Source organism: Dermacentor albipictus, chromosome 4 (genome assembly GCF_038994185.2).
Source record: "Dermacentor albipictus isolate Rhodes 1998 colony chromosome 4, USDA_Dalb.pri_finalv2, whole genome shotgun sequence".
NCBI lineage: Eukaryota > Metazoa > Arthropoda > Arachnida > Ixodida > Ixodidae > Dermacentor > Dermacentor albipictus.
The window spans coordinates 93,901,150-93,917,765 of record NC_091824.1 but is presented as its reverse complement, the minus strand read 5'-3'; the positions used below and the strand labels follow the sequence as shown (position 1 = coordinate 93,917,765).

The 16,616-nt window shown below is 48.2% G+C and overlaps 2 protein-coding genes across 10 annotated transcripts in view; both read left to right on the top strand.

The window, feature by feature from the left end:
* The window catches only part of row (relative of woc), an 81,349-nt gene extending 79,767 nt beyond the window's left edge, over positions 1–1,582 (top strand). For all 6 annotated transcript variants that reach the window (XM_065454035.1, XM_065454040.1, XM_065454034.1 and 3 more), the window contains exon 20: positions 1,031–1,582. In XM_065454035.1, coding sequence (XP_065310107.1) covers positions 1,031–1,512 — 482 coding nt within the window. In that variant the 3' untranslated portion in view covers positions 1,513–1,582. The remainder of the gene's footprint in view (positions 1–1,030) is intronic.
* A 6,236-nt stretch (positions 1,583–7,818) lies between these two features.
* Positions 7,819–16,616, top strand: part of Sin3A (SIN3 transcription regulator family member A) — a 60,075-nt gene continuing 51,277 nt past the window's right edge. Inside the window, exons 1-2 of one of the 4 annotated variants that reach the window (XM_065454064.1) lie at positions 7,819–7,973; positions 16,049–16,376. In XM_065454064.1, coding sequence (XP_065310136.1) covers positions 16,075–16,376 — 302 coding nt within the window. In that variant the 5' untranslated portion in view covers positions 7,819–7,973; positions 16,049–16,074. Of the gene's footprint in view, positions 7,974–8,888; positions 9,305–9,640; positions 9,866–16,048; positions 16,377–16,616 lie in introns of those variants that run through there. The other 3 variants (XM_065454065.1, XM_065454066.1, XM_065454063.1) reach the window with 3 other exon arrangements.

Below are 16,616 nucleotides of genomic sequence, written 5' to 3'. Positions count from 1 at the left end.
GCATGCACCTGACCCATATGGTGACCCAATAACGACCCCTTTAGTGGCAACGTCTGTCTCGGCGGAGCTTAGGGGACAGGGAATGTGTTCACCACATGTCATCTCCCATCAAAAACGCCTATTTTCAGCTCGTCCTAGAAAGATTTTCAAGTAATAACAGTAGTTCACAATGTCTGATTACGGTATTTACCAAAATCTAACGGGGGTGCCTTTTGTTTTCCAAGTAAGTTGGGCCAAAATTGCCTGCACGGTGAACCTGTGTACAAAACCTAAAGCCACCTTCATAGCATTTGTAAGCTTCACCACATGGCTGAATTGCGGCGAAGCTGACTTTAGGAAACCTGTCGTCAGTAAAAAAATGAGGTGCACGTTAGATTTCTACTTTGGCTAGAAGTTTCAAGTCATTTCTGCATTAGTTTTCTACTTCACACACAGAAAGTTGGCATGCAATTGACTCAGAGGCGTGTAAAACTCAAGCAAATACTGCCAAATAAATCAGCGGTGTGTTTTGGCTTTTTTCTGCATCATGTTTAATTCGACCCGCCGGATAATTCGATCAATTACGTTGGTCCTGTCAGAGTCGAATTGACGGAAGTCGATTGTATTATTATTTAAAGATGGTCTGTAGCCTTGCTTTGTAGCTTAATGGGAAAAAAATGTCTTACGATGAGAGAAAGGCATTATTCTATTACTACCTGCAGTGAGTTCTCATGACGCCTTTTCATTGTATTTGTATGCTCAAATGTGTGCGTTTTAGTGTGCACGCATATGTGTGTGTTTTTGTTGTAAGCAGTCCTGAGGCCATGTTGCATAGCGATTCATTCCATTTTCCTTTTTTTTTTTTCTTACCCTTCATCATTAGTTCAGTCCCTGTCGCAACATTGTTACTGCTGGGATTGGCCACTCAGCTCGGTGTATAAGGAAAGAATGGGAAATGAAATGGATTGTTACAAAAATACGGGCCCCGATAGAGTCTCCATCGCCATGCTCACTCACACGATGTGTCTTCTTTTTCTCCATATCTTTAAAGACGCTGACGAAAGCCAGAGCCCAAACCTCCTGAATCTCCTGGGGCTGATGCGCAAACCCTCGCACTTTTCATTTAAGGACACTGAGTCAGACGATGGTACTGTGAAGGTGACGCCAGCAGCGGGTAGCCCAGAGCGATGCCTCGTGGGTCCCAGAAGTGCCAAGAGACGGTGGGCTGCCATGGGTATGATCCTGGATGAAGGGTCCGACTCTGAGCCACCAGTTTTGGAGCCACAAAATCGCACTGAACGCTCTGCAACACGTGTAGCCCGCCGCTGCCTTGATGAGGCCCCAAGTTTAGAACCCCAGGTCGAGCTAGCAGGCGAGGAGGAAGAGAGCAAGCTTCCTGCGAGTGAGGACTGCCTTGCTGATGCTGCCCTTGATGAGTGCAACATGGAAACAAAGCCAGCAGGCAGCAATGGCTCGGAGGACAGTTTGTGGCCTGCCTTGGACTCTTGCATTGTGCTGGACAGCAGTGTTTAAGTGTGTTGTTCTTTTTATATACGAGAGAGATAAAATAAAAATGACCTTCTACATTCTATTTTGTTTTAAAGTGGGGTGTTCTGTTTTTCTTTTTGATAATGTTACTTTGTGTGTGCATTGGCACTTAATTCCACAGCATGGACGTCAAATCCTGCAGATCAAAGCATATGACTATCAAGAACGTTGATATGCTGGTCAGAATTTCTTAGGAGCCAACATAGTGACCAAGAATACTTGTTCAAGCTAGTTTCAAAGGGGAATGACAAAGTACTAAAGCACAGCAAAGAAGCATGCCTGTGTTGCTGCCTCACTTTGATTCATAATGAGTTTTCTTAGTCAAGCCATGCAACAGGTCAGCATGATAGCCAAGGCTCCATTTGGAGTTGGTTTTCAGCATGCTTGTGGTACATTTAACCTTGTGAAGCAGCTCTCGTATGGATTATAATATGTCAGTCTTGTTTCATACAGCTTTGTATGCTAGAGGATGTTGGTGCACACAACAGACTGTAATAATGCGAAAACTAATAGCTGCAATTCAAAAAATCTTCCACATGCACCGACATACAACATTTGTTAGCAGGACGACACCAGATGGACATGCAGGCCCTGCAGCAAATCCGTGACTTGTGCACTATTCATTCTCTAAAAATAACATATTCGGGAAAACAGAGCTTCGCAATTGTAGTGCCAACTTTTATCATGTTTTCACACAGCCACTTCAAATTGCTAAAGTTTAAAATGTCTCCTATGACTTAACAACAAACCTAAAATCTCATGTAGCATACTTGTGGTGCACTTGCAGTGCTTTCCACAGGTTCCTACCATGCTACAATGTGGTTTGGAGTGATGCAGAACCTTCTCAAGTTTAGAGCCAGGGAAGTTTAGGCCAGGGCATAACTAGAATTAGCTCGGATCTTTATCATATTTCCATCTCAAAGCTGAGAGTATCTCCAAACAGAAATTTTTGGGGAAGTTGGGGGTGGGGTGGGGGGGAATGCACCCACTCGACTCGTGAGTGGAAAGGAGGGGTTCTGGGCAGGCCGCATGTTAGCATAAAACTTTCAGGGGCACATTGTGCCACTGTCTCTGCCGGGCATTCCAAATCGGAGCACGACACTGAATGACCTAGGTGAGTTTGTTCCAAGTGGTCAAATGGTGAAACATACTATTAGCGAGCATTTCAGGTGGTCAGACATAAAAAATTTTTCTGTGACCATCCTGCCTACGGCTGCCATGCATAAATTGTGCATTATATAGGTGTCACACGAGACACTTTCGATCGCGATCACGCCCGATCGGGATCGAATTTCTCCATCGCGATCGAAAGTGCCCCGTATGACACCGGTATTAGAATACACCATGTGCATTCATTAGTGTACCAGTACTCACGTACGGGGCACAAACCTGGAGGCTTACGAAAAGGGTTCTACTTAAATTGAGGACGATGCAACGAGCTATGGAAAGAAGAATGATGGGTGTAATGTTAAGGGATAAGAAAAGAGCAGATTGGGTGAGGGAACAAATGCGAGTAATGACATCTTAGTTGAGAGAGAGAGAGAGAGTAAAACTTTATTCAATGTAAATAAAATAAGGCACGATGGTTGGAGCCCCTATTCCAGGGCCCCACTGGCACGAGCGGCTCGCTGGGCTTGGTCCGGAAGAGCCAACTGGCTCTCCCGACCCTCGTCCGCAAGCCATGCCTCCCACTGCCTATTCCTCATTAGTGGATGTTGGTGTAATATGGGACTGTGTATGTCTATATGGGCTCTCCCATGTGATGTGTTTTAGTGTAGGTGTGTCTGTGCACCACGGGCACTCATCAGAGAACCTCGTTGGGTGTATTCTGTGTAGGTGGTGCAGGTTGGAGTATGTATTTGTCTGAATGCGACGCCAGTCTCTCTCCTGTTGGCTGTTTAAATCGGAGTGAGAATGTCCAAAACGTCTCCGCTCCTGCCTTTGCTGTAGGAGGATGTGACGAGAATTCGGTGGAAGGTCGTCGCTAGGCCATGCCGTTGCTTGGACGTTCAAACCTCGAGCAATACAGTCTGCCCTAGCATTTCCTGCCAGTCGCTCGTGTGCCGGACACCATACGATGGTGTGGTGCCCCTCTAGTTGAGTGCCTAAAATTTTGATTATTGATTTGGGTGCCATTCCTTGTAAAAACAGGTGGCAAGCCGCTTGTGAGTCGAATAATATGACAGCCGAATTGGTTTGGCGCTCGGCGTCCTGAATGGCCAAGGCGATGGCTGCAGCCTCTGCCACGCATGTCGAGGCGGTTTTGAAGGATGCCGTTGTTATGTTGTTGTTGCATGTAGAAACTATGGTGAAAGTGTCTGAGCTGGCTCGACTGGCATCCGTATAATACACCCCTGGTCACATGCCAAAACGTTTGTGAAGGGTCTTTGCCCTTGCTCTGCATCGTCCGGAATGGTACTTGGGGTGCATGTTTTTGGGAATTGGGGCCACCGCGATGTGCCATCGAACATTGCGGCCTATCTGTGCCGTTTCCTCTTCGCAATACTGGGATCTCAGGGGAAAGCCTAACCTCGCCAATACCTCCCTGCCCTGAGTTGAAGAACAAAGTCATTCTTTCTGAGCATATAACGTCGCGACTGCGTACTCGTCAAAAGTATTGTGCAGGCCCAGTCCCTCGAATCTCTCTGTGCTAGCGCATTCGGGAAGACCAAGGGCGGCCTTGAAGGCTTTTCTTATTATTGCGTTTGCCTGTTTAATCTCTTGGTTTGTCAAGGCCTGATACAGAAGGGTGTATGTGACTCGGCTAATTATGAATGTGTGAACCAGGCTGATGGTCTCTCCCTCAGTTAGGCCATCTCTGCTTCTTGCCACTCTGCGTATCATTCTGGCCACGTTTCCTGTGACCGCCTTTAGTTTTTGTAGGGTGTGAGATGTTCCAGCGTTCTGCTGTATCCACATCCCCAATATTCTGAGTGTCTCCACTTCACGAATTGGCGCGCCGTCGAGAGTCAGAGTGAGCGGCACCCAGTCCTTCTTTCTTGCGTATTTTGCACGCACCCGAATGAATTCCGATTTAACGGGTGCGCATGCCATGTCCGCCGCCCTCACATATTCCACGACTGCGTCTATGCCCTTTTGAAGGGTTTCTTGCTTGTCCCCGTAAGACCCCTGGTGAGCCCAGAGCGTGATGTCATCGGCATATATCGCACAACCGAGATTCGAGTGTTTATCTAGCTCCAGGGCTAGCTTTCTCATCCCTACATTGAAATTAAGTTGAAATTAAGAAAAAGAAATGGGGGGGGCAGGACATGTAATGAGGAGGGAAGATAACCGATGGTCATTAAGGGTTACCAACTGGATTCCAAGGGAAGGGAAGTGTAGCAGGGGGCGGCAGAAAGTTAGGTGGGCGGATGAGATTAAGGAGTTTGCAGGGACGACATGGCCACAATTAGTACATGACCAGGGTAGTTGGTGAAGTATGGGAGGGGCCTTTGCCCTGCAGTGGTCGTAACCAGGCTGATGATGATGATGATTCATTAGTGCACTGTTGTTACAGGCCATGACACCTTGTGTACCCTCCTTGCTCAGTTGTTAGTGGCAGTAAGCACAAACATTGCTCACAGATATGATGCAATCAGTGCTAGCGTAGCTAGGTCATCTGGCACCCAGGGCCCTTAGCTTTTCTGTACTCCCCCCCCCCCCCCCCCCCGGGTGTAGTCGAGGAAGGCGAGGATATCGACAATTTTCGGGTGTCTTCAGACGTATATGTCACCACCCCATTGCTACGCCACTGGATGCAATGCCCACTTGCCTCAAAGGGGAGGGAAGATGAAAAGTATGGAAAGAAGCACAAAAGAATGGAAACTGGGAAAAGATTCGAAGACATCTAAGCAATTCTTATGAGTTGTGAATGCGAAAGCATTAATGTCCAATTGAACACCGCTGAGCGGCCCTTCGAGTTATATGAACAGCTCGTGGGCAAACCAGCGCCTTGAGACGCATGGCGCCTTACCGAGGCGCAGTTATTAGCATGCAGGCGAGAGCTTGCGCCGATAAGGAACGCGCTGGTAATTATAACAGGCTTGCGAGGGCTATGGTGGCGTGGCATCGCGGCGATGCCCTCTTTCCTCATGCAACACCTGGAGCGCTACTGAAGCAGCAGATGTTCGCTTTCTCCCGCTCTACTCCGTCGAAGCACACTCGTGCCATGGTAGCCAATTGGCACTCCGTTGAGGCGCGTTCGTGACGTGGCGTCGTAGCTAGTGGGAATTTAGGTGTTGTTTCGCTGCTACAGACGCCGGCTTTTTCACTCAATGAGCCATTTTACGCTTTCGCATCAATAAAGGAGGTGCTGTCAAATATGCGCAGGAGACTGCTTAAAATCCAGCTGCAGGCATACAATTACTTATGTGTGACATAGCATTCTCGACAGGAAAGTAGCGAGCACAGAGTTTTCCCGAAAGGAAACGCAAGCAAGGCAGATGATTATCGTTGTGGGACAAGCCCCAAAAGGTGCAAACCTTTTTTAAGAGAGTATATGTTTTAGTTTGCACGTGCCTGGTGTCCCACCCGCTGCACGCTCTAAAAGGTGCAAACTTTTTTTTAAGAGAGTATATGTTTTAGTTTGCACGTTCCCGGTGTCCCACCTGCTGCACGCTCTAAAAGGTGCAAACCTTTTATGCATTGCATATTGCAATCACTCAGTTCAGCCCTTGGGCGCGGCCGGGCAGCCACCAACCACGTGACTTGACGTCACTACAGCCGAAGGAAAAGCTGGGCCCCAACTCGCGCGGTTGCGCGCGGCCGCAGCCACCACCTGACTCCCGCTCCTCCCGCTAGGGGCGCTGCACCGGCGCGTGACGTCACGGAGGAAAAGCTGGGCCCCAACTCGCGCGGTCGCGCGCGGCCGCAGCCACCACCTGACTCCCGCTCCTCCCGCTAGGGGCGCTGCGCCGGCGCGTGACGCGAAAATCGAGTGCCGCCGAGCAATACCTCGCTCTCAAAAAAAAAAAAAAGACCGCGCAATATGCAACGCATTCTTGGCTTAACCAAGCTAAGCCTGGTCATTTTTTTAAGAGAGTATATGTTTTAGTTTGCACGTACCCAGTGTCCCACCCGCTGCACGCTCTAAAAGGTGCAAACTTTTTCTAAGAGAGTGTATGTTTTAGTTTGCACGTGCCCGGTGTCCCACCCGCTGCACGCTCTAAAAGGTGCAAACTTGTTTAAGGGAGTATATGTTTTAGTTTGCACGTGCCCCGTGTCCCACCCGCTGCACGCTCTAAAAGGTGCAAAACTTTTTAAAGAGAGTATATGTTTTAGTTTGCACGTGCCCGGTGTCCCACCCGCTGCACGCTCTAAAAGGTGCAAACTTTTTTAAGAGAGTATATGTTTTACTTTGCACGTGCCCGGTGTCCCACCCGCTGCACGCTCTAAAAGGTGCAAAACTTTTTTAAAGAGAGTATATGTTTTAGTTTGCACGTGCCCGGTGTCCCACCCGCTGCATGCTATAAAAGGTGTAAACTTTTTTAAAAAGAGTACATGTTTTAGTTTGCACGTGCCCGGTGTCCCACCCGCTGCACGCTCTAAAAGGTACAAACTTTTTTTAAGAGAGTATATGTTTTAGTTTGCACGTGCCCAGTGTCCCACCCGCTGCACGCTCTAAAAGGAGCAAACCTTTTTTAAGAGAGTATATGTTTTAATTTGCACGTGCCCGGTGTCCCACCCGCTGCACGCTCTAAAAGGTACAAACTTTTTTTAAGAGAGTATATGTTTTAGTTTGCACGTGCCCGGTGTCCCACCCGTTGCACGCTCTGAAAGGTGCAAACTTTTTTAAAGAAAGTATACGTTTTAGTTTGCACGTGCAATGTGTCCCACCTGCTGCACGCTCTCTTATTCATTTAGCGTAGAAATTCAATGGACTCGTAGCTGACGAAGGAGATCCCCTGAGGCACCATTAGCTTCGATTAATCCACAGAACACGTAGTACAACCATTAAACCACTCCTGCGTGGTGAAACAAATAGAAAAGTTGCGTGAGTTAATGTACACACATTGAATCACGGATGCGAAAATTTTGAGTTAGTATGGCCTGCCTAGCGCACCGCCGATAAATATTTCTGGCAATGCACCATTGCAGACTGCGGCCTAGAATAAGGAACCAACTGCGGCTGCACAGAACCCGCAATGAATCTTGAAACTGTAGTCAACATAGCCACCAGCATAACGAAACAAAAACTAGCTCAATTTTTAGAGCATGCAAGGTGACACCAGCCAATCCGTAGCCCCGTTTTCAGGTTCCCGCGCAAATATTTCTTTTTGCGCGCCTGCGTATTTCTGTGTTTTTTTGGGCGCCTAGGGCATTCTGATTGGCCGGAGGCAACCCAAACACGAGTGACGTACTTATTCAGGAAAGGATTTCATGGCGGTGGTTTTCAGTTGTTCGTTCTCGCGTCATTTAAATTCGGATTCATCGTTACCACGAGAAAGGTAAATACACTTGTACTTATTACTTTTATGCTACAAGGTGTTTAACTTTGTAGCTGTGCACGTATTTTTAGTCTGGGTTGTACTTCTCCATCTTGAAGCTACGTATTTTGATGGACCAGAAATTCTACAAACATCGAAGTTAATTGCTGCGATTTTCTTGCTGACAGGAAAATAAGCATGCTAAAGCCAGTAGATTTTATACAGGTTTCATCCATAGTCATCGTTTCAACATTTGATGGATATTTCAGCACTTTTCGGGGGTCGCAACGTACCGCTTTAGGACGTTAACTTTTCGAACTAAACTGTGCGTCGTTGAAGGAGTAGGTCGGAACTACGACCTCTAAGGCAAACAGTACACCCGCATAGACTTCACTACGTTTGCTACTCAGTGCAAACGTGCAGTATTCTGTCGTCGTTGCTAACTATAGGGCGCCAGTTGTGCAGAGCGCCTAGTTGCATTTTGTTGTCTAGATAATCGCGCGAACACTTGGCACCGTTATTACGTGTTTCGCTTTCTGTGTTCCGATTGTGGGGATCGCTCTGTGCATTAGAGAAAAAACGGCGAAGTAGCGATCTTGTTCACACTCTTCGTTTCTCAACGGCGGGTGCCTTGAACGGATTGGTGCGAACACTTCCACGGATCTGCCGTTGCGTTGGAAGTTTCGCGTCCGTTTCGTTGGAAAAGCCAGGCTAAGCAATCGGAAATTATGCTTTGGCCAACACGGCGGTAGAAAAAAAGGCTTGTTTTGGTTTATATTGAGTTGGCCCGATGTAAGAAAGCGCTGGCCTGTTCTCTCGGGAGCGATACGCCTGTCATACGTTCGTTCGGCCCAGGTGACTCTCCCAAGCGTCGTGGGCGAGTCTACTCAGCAGGGTAGGTGGGGAGAGGGCGGAGCTCCCTGTTATGATCCACTGCTGCATGGAGCGCGTTCCTATCTCGCAAACTGCTTACAACAGCAGCCACATCAGAAAACACCACTTGCAGTCGCACAGACGGACTGCGATGTCGCAGAAAGGCCGTTCTTTTTCTCGCTGTGAAAGCTCTTGAGGACGCAGTCATGACGAACGGGACGCACGACGAGGCGCACGCACGGCTTCGCAGCAGCGATCTGCGTGCTTCGGCGAGAGCGCCGCGGCTCCCTCGCTCGGCGGCGCTCTTGGACTTTCCCCGTCGTGTGTGCGTGCGTTGTATTGCCGAAGAGCGTTGTGTTGTGTGTGTTGGTAGTGTGGCGCGGCCATATTTGCTTCGCGCGAGGATGCAGTGCGCTCTGCTGGTAAACTGTCACGGATTCCGCAGCATGTTGTCGTCGCGGGCAACTATATTGGAAATGGTAAGCGAGGCAAATCTCAGCTGTTTGCTGGAGTATGGACAGCGGTATAAATCACGGTGGCTGCGTTCAATCGCACCCCGTCTCGCTGGGCGGGCGGCCAGGAGCTCTCTTTCGGGGCGAGACTTTGAAAACGGCCGCGCTTTTTTTTTTCTTCTTGCACTCGGCGTGGCATGGACGTGCTGTGAGCAGACCGTGCTGCGTGCGACCCTAGAAATATAGTGGCTGTGAAAGTGCGTTCCTTTGAATCCGTGCATGGGCACGAGCTCGATCGGTGGGCGCGGGTATGACCTTTCCGCTGGCTGCGTTTCGCGTCGCGGTTGCCATTGAGTAGCACACCAGCTGAGCTCCCCCCGCATGTGCCGCCGCCGTGCCGCCAGCTTCTTCCTCCCTCCTCGTTGCGGTCGCGTCTAGCCCGCGTCGAAATTCCGGCCCAGCAGGGTGTGATGATGCCCCGGACGCGTTCGCCCTCGTCCCCGCGGCTCGGACAGCCGACGGACCCCTTGTTTCGAGTGCTGAAGGAAGGGGAAGGGATGCCCTGTGGCGCGCCAAGGAAGTCGTTTGGTGCGTGCAGATTCGGGCGCCGCTTTGTTGTCTCGCGATGGAAAGTCGCCGGGCGAGGACGTCTGATCGCGTAGGGACCTGAAGCAGGCCAGTTCGTCTGGTCCGGAATAAAAGTGGAACGGCGTGCGCGCGGAGCTTTTCTGTCGAACGGAACGGGCAGCGTTCCTTGTTGCCGACGCGTTCTTACATACGGAAGCCAGAACGCCTATGAGAAAACTCCAGTATTCGTAACCTTGCATAAATCGCTGTGCCGATACGAGCTCGCTTTCAAGCATTTCAAGTCCTTGGTTCAGGTCCTACTGGCGTTTGAGAAAGAAACCTGCCTGTGTCGGCCTTGCCGTTGTGACTCGCTCAGATTTCACGGCTTATTATTTGTTCTTCCTGCGCTTTTCGTTGAAGGCTGCTCCGGATACGATTATAAGTGTTCCATCTGGATATTGGCTTTGCTTGAAACCGCGCAATCTATATTGGTGATCTAGTTACTTGGTGTGTCTTGAGTACGTTCGGACGTGCGGTACTATCCAGATTGGATCATGGTGTCCTGTGCTGTTGCTTCTGCATTGCTGGAATCTGTGTTTAAGGCAGATCTGTGTGCACCATTGATCGATCACCAATGTTCTAAATACAGGTGTTGGAAAGTTCTCATATTCACAGTTATGAAGTGTGTGCTGCAAGCATTAGCTTGCCTGCTTGCAATGCCTATTCGCTTTTAATTTTGGAGGAATTGGAAAAATGTTACATTTTCATTTAAGCTTAGGTTTACGCCGTAAATCAGATATTAAAACACGGAACAAACACTGTTTCCATCACAGCTTTTACTAGTGTGTGTATGTTACAGGTTCTTCGTACATCATTTTATTACAAAGATAAAAAAGACTCACCAGAACACATTTGTCATTCCAGTTTTTTTATGTGTTGCATCACAAGTAAAAAAATATGTCAGAATTTGGCAGTGGCAATACCCTGCCTCCTCATTGCAGCCGCAGCTAGCCTGTCTCTCATAGCATGATATGAAAAAGGTGTGTCTTTCAGTTGGAGCACATAAAAACTTTCATAGTGGCTAAAACAGTCCCAAGCATGATGTGAAACAGGCGTGTGGTTCAGTTGCAGCATGTAAAAACTATATTGGCCAAGACAATCACTGTAAAGGGAGTAAGCATTACCAAGGTTGCGGCTGTGGCTGAATCATTCTCTCTGTTTAAGCAGGCAAGAGGTGTTTTGGCAGACCAGAAGTGACTGGCCCTCAGAGGGAAGAGCAGTTGAACTGTTGCCTTGCAGTCATTGAGTATGCAGCTGCAATAGCACATTTACAGACACAACAGGCTGACAAAATGCATCCGCACAGCATTGTTGTGGACCCCAGCGGCTTGTTTGAAACTGCTGTGCAATTTATAGACTCATTTTATGTTTGTGCATGCTGAGGTCCCAAAAGATATCCTGTTTCATTGCTTAAACCACCCTGCTAAGTTTAGCTGGTAATGAAGAGAATAACAAGTTGTGATAGCCTGCAAAGATGTTAACTCTGGCACCAAATTTGCTATGCTGTTAAAATGTACATTGATAAATTTTTGCTCCAAAATGCACAAGAAACCTACATACATGAGCTCGACGTGCGAGGCAAGTTTTTTAATAATTGAACACATTAAGGACCTGTACGTACAGTCGACTATGAATAATTTTGTTTTCTTCGTAAACTTGGGGGCTGAAAACATGCAACTGAAAGTTTTCTCTGCTCATACACAGGCTGCAGCCAGAGCATAGAGAAAAAGGTCTACATTTGAGCCCTGACACAACAAACACATTTGCTGTACAAAATATGTTTGCTATATCAAAAGTTTGTTTGATTGAGCTTTCACCCGAGGCTACCGACAAAGAACTGAACAAGATGCAGAAGCAACACCCTTTATTGCCAAAAATTATACGCATGGTGCTTACTGGCAGAAATTGGTTAAATTTTCAATGGGGGTAAACTAAAAAAAATATCCTTGCATTGAGTGCACATTAAAAAGCCCCAGGTGGTCAACGTTATTCTGGAGCCCCTGGCATGCTTCGTTATCATATCGTGGTTTTGGCATTTGAAACCCTGAAATTCTTCAAAAATTGTGAGTTAAGTAGGTCTAAGTAGTGTAAACCAGATAGTCACACTCTCTAAGTTTGTAAAGCTGTTGGCGTGATGGTAAATGAAGCACCTAACCATTGGGGGGCACAGTTGGAGGCCTCCTTTACCAGTTGTCGCACCTCTCCAGCGATTGCTTCATCAGAGGGGCTCTCTGAGATATCTACATAATGATCAGCAGCACCATGAGTCGCTGTAATAGTAGCTGTAAATCGAGTTGAGTTCCCCTGGAAAAAAAGAAAAAGGATTTCTTCATGCTGTTCAGAAGTGTTGACCGTGCAGGAGCAATAAAACTAAAATAAAAGTAAAAAGGTGACATGTCTTGCAGCGATAATTGCAAATGCAGTCTTCCTTGCACTGGTTTATCTAGACATTGCTCCGTGGTTCATTCTGTTTGTTGAAACCGAACGAAACAGTCCTGCAGGTTGTTATAGGTGGACATCTCTCTCGTAGGTTCCTAGCAAAACTCTTCGGGTGTGGATAATCTGCTTGGAGTAGTTGAAAGTTCACTCTAAATGGGATTGTTATAAGTGGGCTTGGCTGCATATTGTCTCAAAAATTCTTCCATTTAGAACGGATTTCAACTTTAGGCTTGTGCACCCTGTGCGTTGGTGTTTTGTACATAATGTATTTGTTGTATACATCACCATAGCACATGTACACCTACTCACAACACCTTTTATATTGTGTAAACCTGTGACAGCTCAAATGCTTCTTGGCTTAAGCATATAGACGAGAAAACCATGGCCAGGCGGCGCTACTGCGCCTCCTGACAGCGCCCCAATGTGGAAACGCCAAGCAGTGCGGTCACGTCGTGGCTGGCGCAGTCTCCGCTTTGTTTACATTATGTCTGCGCTTTTCTTCGCTGCTCGTTCTCACGGTGCTCCGTTTTCGACAGCGGCAGATCGCCTGCCTGTGCAACAGCAATGCGAAGATTGCCTGCTGTTTCAAGAAGGTTGCCGAAGCCGACAGCTTATTTTCGTGGCAGCAACCTCATGATAGGGGAGTGTCTACTTCCGAACGTGTACGCCCGCCGTTGAACAAATTGTGGACGGTGATGTGAGAGTGAAAGCTAAGTGCGTGTCACAGGTGTCTGACAAGATCGTAAACGACGTTGAGTTAGAGGTACGCACCATGTTCAGAAATTTAGCAACTTTTATTTCAATTGCAACATAAGTCACACTGGCAGCAGGAACTTCTGTTGTCATACTGCTCGATGACTGCAGATCCATTAGGCTGCTTCTTGACGGTTCCGTCACTTCACAAAGGCATGTTCTGAAGTCTGTTTCACACGTGTCTTGCTGCTGCTCAAGAGCTGCGTCACTGCAGTAGGAAAGCACATGTCCCGGGGGTGCTGACTGCTGAGAAGACTGTTGTGATTGCCATTGGTCTGTTTGGCGCCGCTTCCATCTGCATCGCATATGAATGAAACAGTATGTGTGCCTATTTGTTGTGCGGATTAAATTACTCCCAATAATATGTTTGCAAAGGTAACGTTCCTGTGATTGTGTGCATATATTATTCTACAAGAGTGGTACCACTACAAGTTATGATACTTGCACACTTAGATACTTATGCTATCTTCGGCTGGTCGCTTCCATCCCCCGAAGCAGAGTCGGGCAGATCCGGTGTTCCCCGAGCTCAGAGGTAGAGGACGAGCGCGCAAGCCAAACGTGCGACACGCTCTCGGAGGAGGCAATGGCAGATGCTAAACCACGTGACTACTACCAACGTCCGATGTTTCGCTTATCGAAAGCTCCCGGCGCTGCCGGGAAAACCGGCGGGACGAGCGTTCGTCGTAGTGGCCTAGGTTGCCTAGGTTACGGTGGGCCATCGCCAACAGCAGCAACGCGGCTCTGCGATGACGTTTCAATTTCGACGACTGCTCCGACGACAGGGCTCGGAGCGCCTCAGAGCGCTCGAAGGTGGAGGAGAGCAATCGAGAAGAACCTGCCGAACGCAGGGTGAGCACCCTCTTTCAACCAGCCGAAGACAACGCCGCTCGCGAGAGCGCTCCAGAGCGCTCAGAAACGACCAGTCGAAGATGGCATTAGAAAGCATGGGCAAACAACAAACATAATGCCCACGTCTCGAGCGGCTGCTTTCCGATTTGCCGCTTCTCGATGCACGCGACGACCGCGGCTTGCATTAAATACGGTCTGCTACCACACAAAAGTAGCGCACGGCCCCTTTCGTTACCTGCACAACTAGTAATTTAAGTTGCAGCGTTTGGAAAAGGGAAATAGTTTTCTTGAGCTCGTCCATGCCGATCGCGAGGGAAGGCACAGTGCAATCAAATAAATTCGGGGGTTCTAAGTGCCAAAACCATGCCAAAACCACGAAATCATTATGTGGCCCGCTGTAATGGGGAGTCTCAGGAATAATTTTAACCTCTGGGGGTTCTTTAACGTGCACAAAATTCAAAGCACACGGTAACAAAGGTGTTCTTGCATTTTGCCCCTATCGAAATGCGGCCGCCGTAGCTGGGAATCGAGCACGCGTTGTAGAGCTTAGCGGCGCAACACGCATGCATTTACCGCTAACAAACAGCGGATGCCACCACAATTCAACAACGCGACACGACTAAACAAACGGCCGTGCACTAAAACCAGGCAAATGACTATTCCGCTTTCAAGATATTACATGCGAATGCGAAAGTATGAGACTTACTTGACTCAGTGCACTGCAGTTATCTATGCTTGTCGTCAGTCCTTCTCGTACCACTTCCCCGGAAATCTGTAGAACTTCACGGGCGGCGTACAACCTTTCGTGTTTTCGGGGCTGCTGTGGCAATCAACAACACATCAGTATTGCGTGCCACCTTTCCTGGCTGATGAGGTCACACTCGGCATCGCAAAAACCATGCGCACGCGCGCTCCCGCCGTACAGAACACGGGCGCGCGCTAGCGCAGCGACGACCCTCTAAACTTCCATCGGTCCGCTAGGGGAGCATTCGGCGCTGGTGCCGCGCGGGCAAACTTTAGGTTGCCTTGTCTATAGCTTAGGCCACAAAGAGGCTCAATTGTGGGCTGCGTGCTTCACGTTTGATATTATGCTGCAGCTTTTGCATTCTGAAAATATTTTGTACCACTGTTCTATCAGTACAAAAAGTTTATAGGATGTGGTTTTCACGAAGAAAAGGAAAAGCAATTTCCTTGCAAATTTTGCATGCAGCGCGTCAAGTGTGAGTGGAGCACTGTGGTGTTCACACATACTAATGGAAGTTGCAACTCTGTATTACAGGCTCTGTGTTCAGGCTTTGCTTAGAATTCGCTGTCTTTTCTTTTTCATTCTTCTTTGATCTTGTACCAGTAGTTATATAGCTCTGTCTACTTCTGTAAATCTTGTCTCTCTTTTTACTGGTCCCATCATGCCCCTGGTTTCACGAGCAGACAAAGAAAGGGAAAAAAAATATTTTCTCGCAGTCCTCTCCTTTGTTCACTGATAGACCTCCCATGTTATACTGCACCAAAAAAAGAGAGAAGTTTACACGCTACACCCTCTGAGGTGTATCTTTTCCTCCCAAAATAATCTTGTGTATCGCTTGTTTGCTTTCTTGAAAATTCTGCGCTCGCTACTTTCCTGTCAAGAATCCTATGTCACTCTGATAATGCGGCTGCTGTTTGTGGCCTGGAGGTACCAGACGTACAGAGTTTGAGAAAGAAAAAAGTGTGCAAGATGATGATGATTATTTAAGGACAAGATAAGCTTCAAAGGGCGCAAACTTTCCTTAGAGTGTAGCGCTTCGGCTGTAGTTCTTGTTCTCCTCATTTTCTGTGCTAGCAAGCTGAAATGTGCTACTAGTGGTGTGCTGCTCAAAAGGATGGTGAACTGGATGAGCTATGTTGGTGTCTGTGTTATAGTATGAGGCAATACAAGGGTTGGCTAGGTGCTTTGTTGATGTTCTTTTGTAGTTTTTCCTCATTTCTATTGTACACTTGGTAGACTGTGCTTGTGCCGTAAGGTTTTCGTGTCTCTTTTTTTACATTTCATTCCCTCATATCTTGCCTTTCGTTTTGATCTATTTGTGTGCTGCACAGATATGAATGATGTTTATCGTGATGCAGCTGTGCACTGTGGAGAGGATGAGAGGATGAGTCGCCGTCTGGAGGAGCACCACCCTGGACTGAACTCATCGGCTGGTGCAGTGTTTCCAGGCCGAAACCATGCGTCGTCGGGTGGCTTCCACAGGCCCACACTTGGGGGGGTGGCCCCTGGTGGGGGCGGCATAGTGGGCGGCAGTGCCGTGGGGTCGCGTGCCAAGCCTCCCTCACAGCGGCAACCCTTGGCCCTGCTACAGGACTCCACTCACAGTGGTGCCCCTACCGTTGCTGACAATCGTGAAAACATGCAGGGTGCTGGCGTCCAGTTCACCGTGCAGTCGTCTGGCTTCCAGTGAGTCCATCGTTGTAGTTTCTGTTGGTGGGAAAGGCATTTTTTTATGTGTGCTTTCAGGGTGGCTTGCATGTGGCTTTGTGGGCGCAATATTAGAGCACTATTCACAGCTTCCACAGTGCTGCTGGAAATTAAGCGGGGCTGATATAATGTAACGATTCCCTTTGCTAAATTCTGTTCTTTATCTACTGCTCTCAACTGGTTGAACCTAGTTAAAATGTAGGCGGAGTGGTGCTGTGC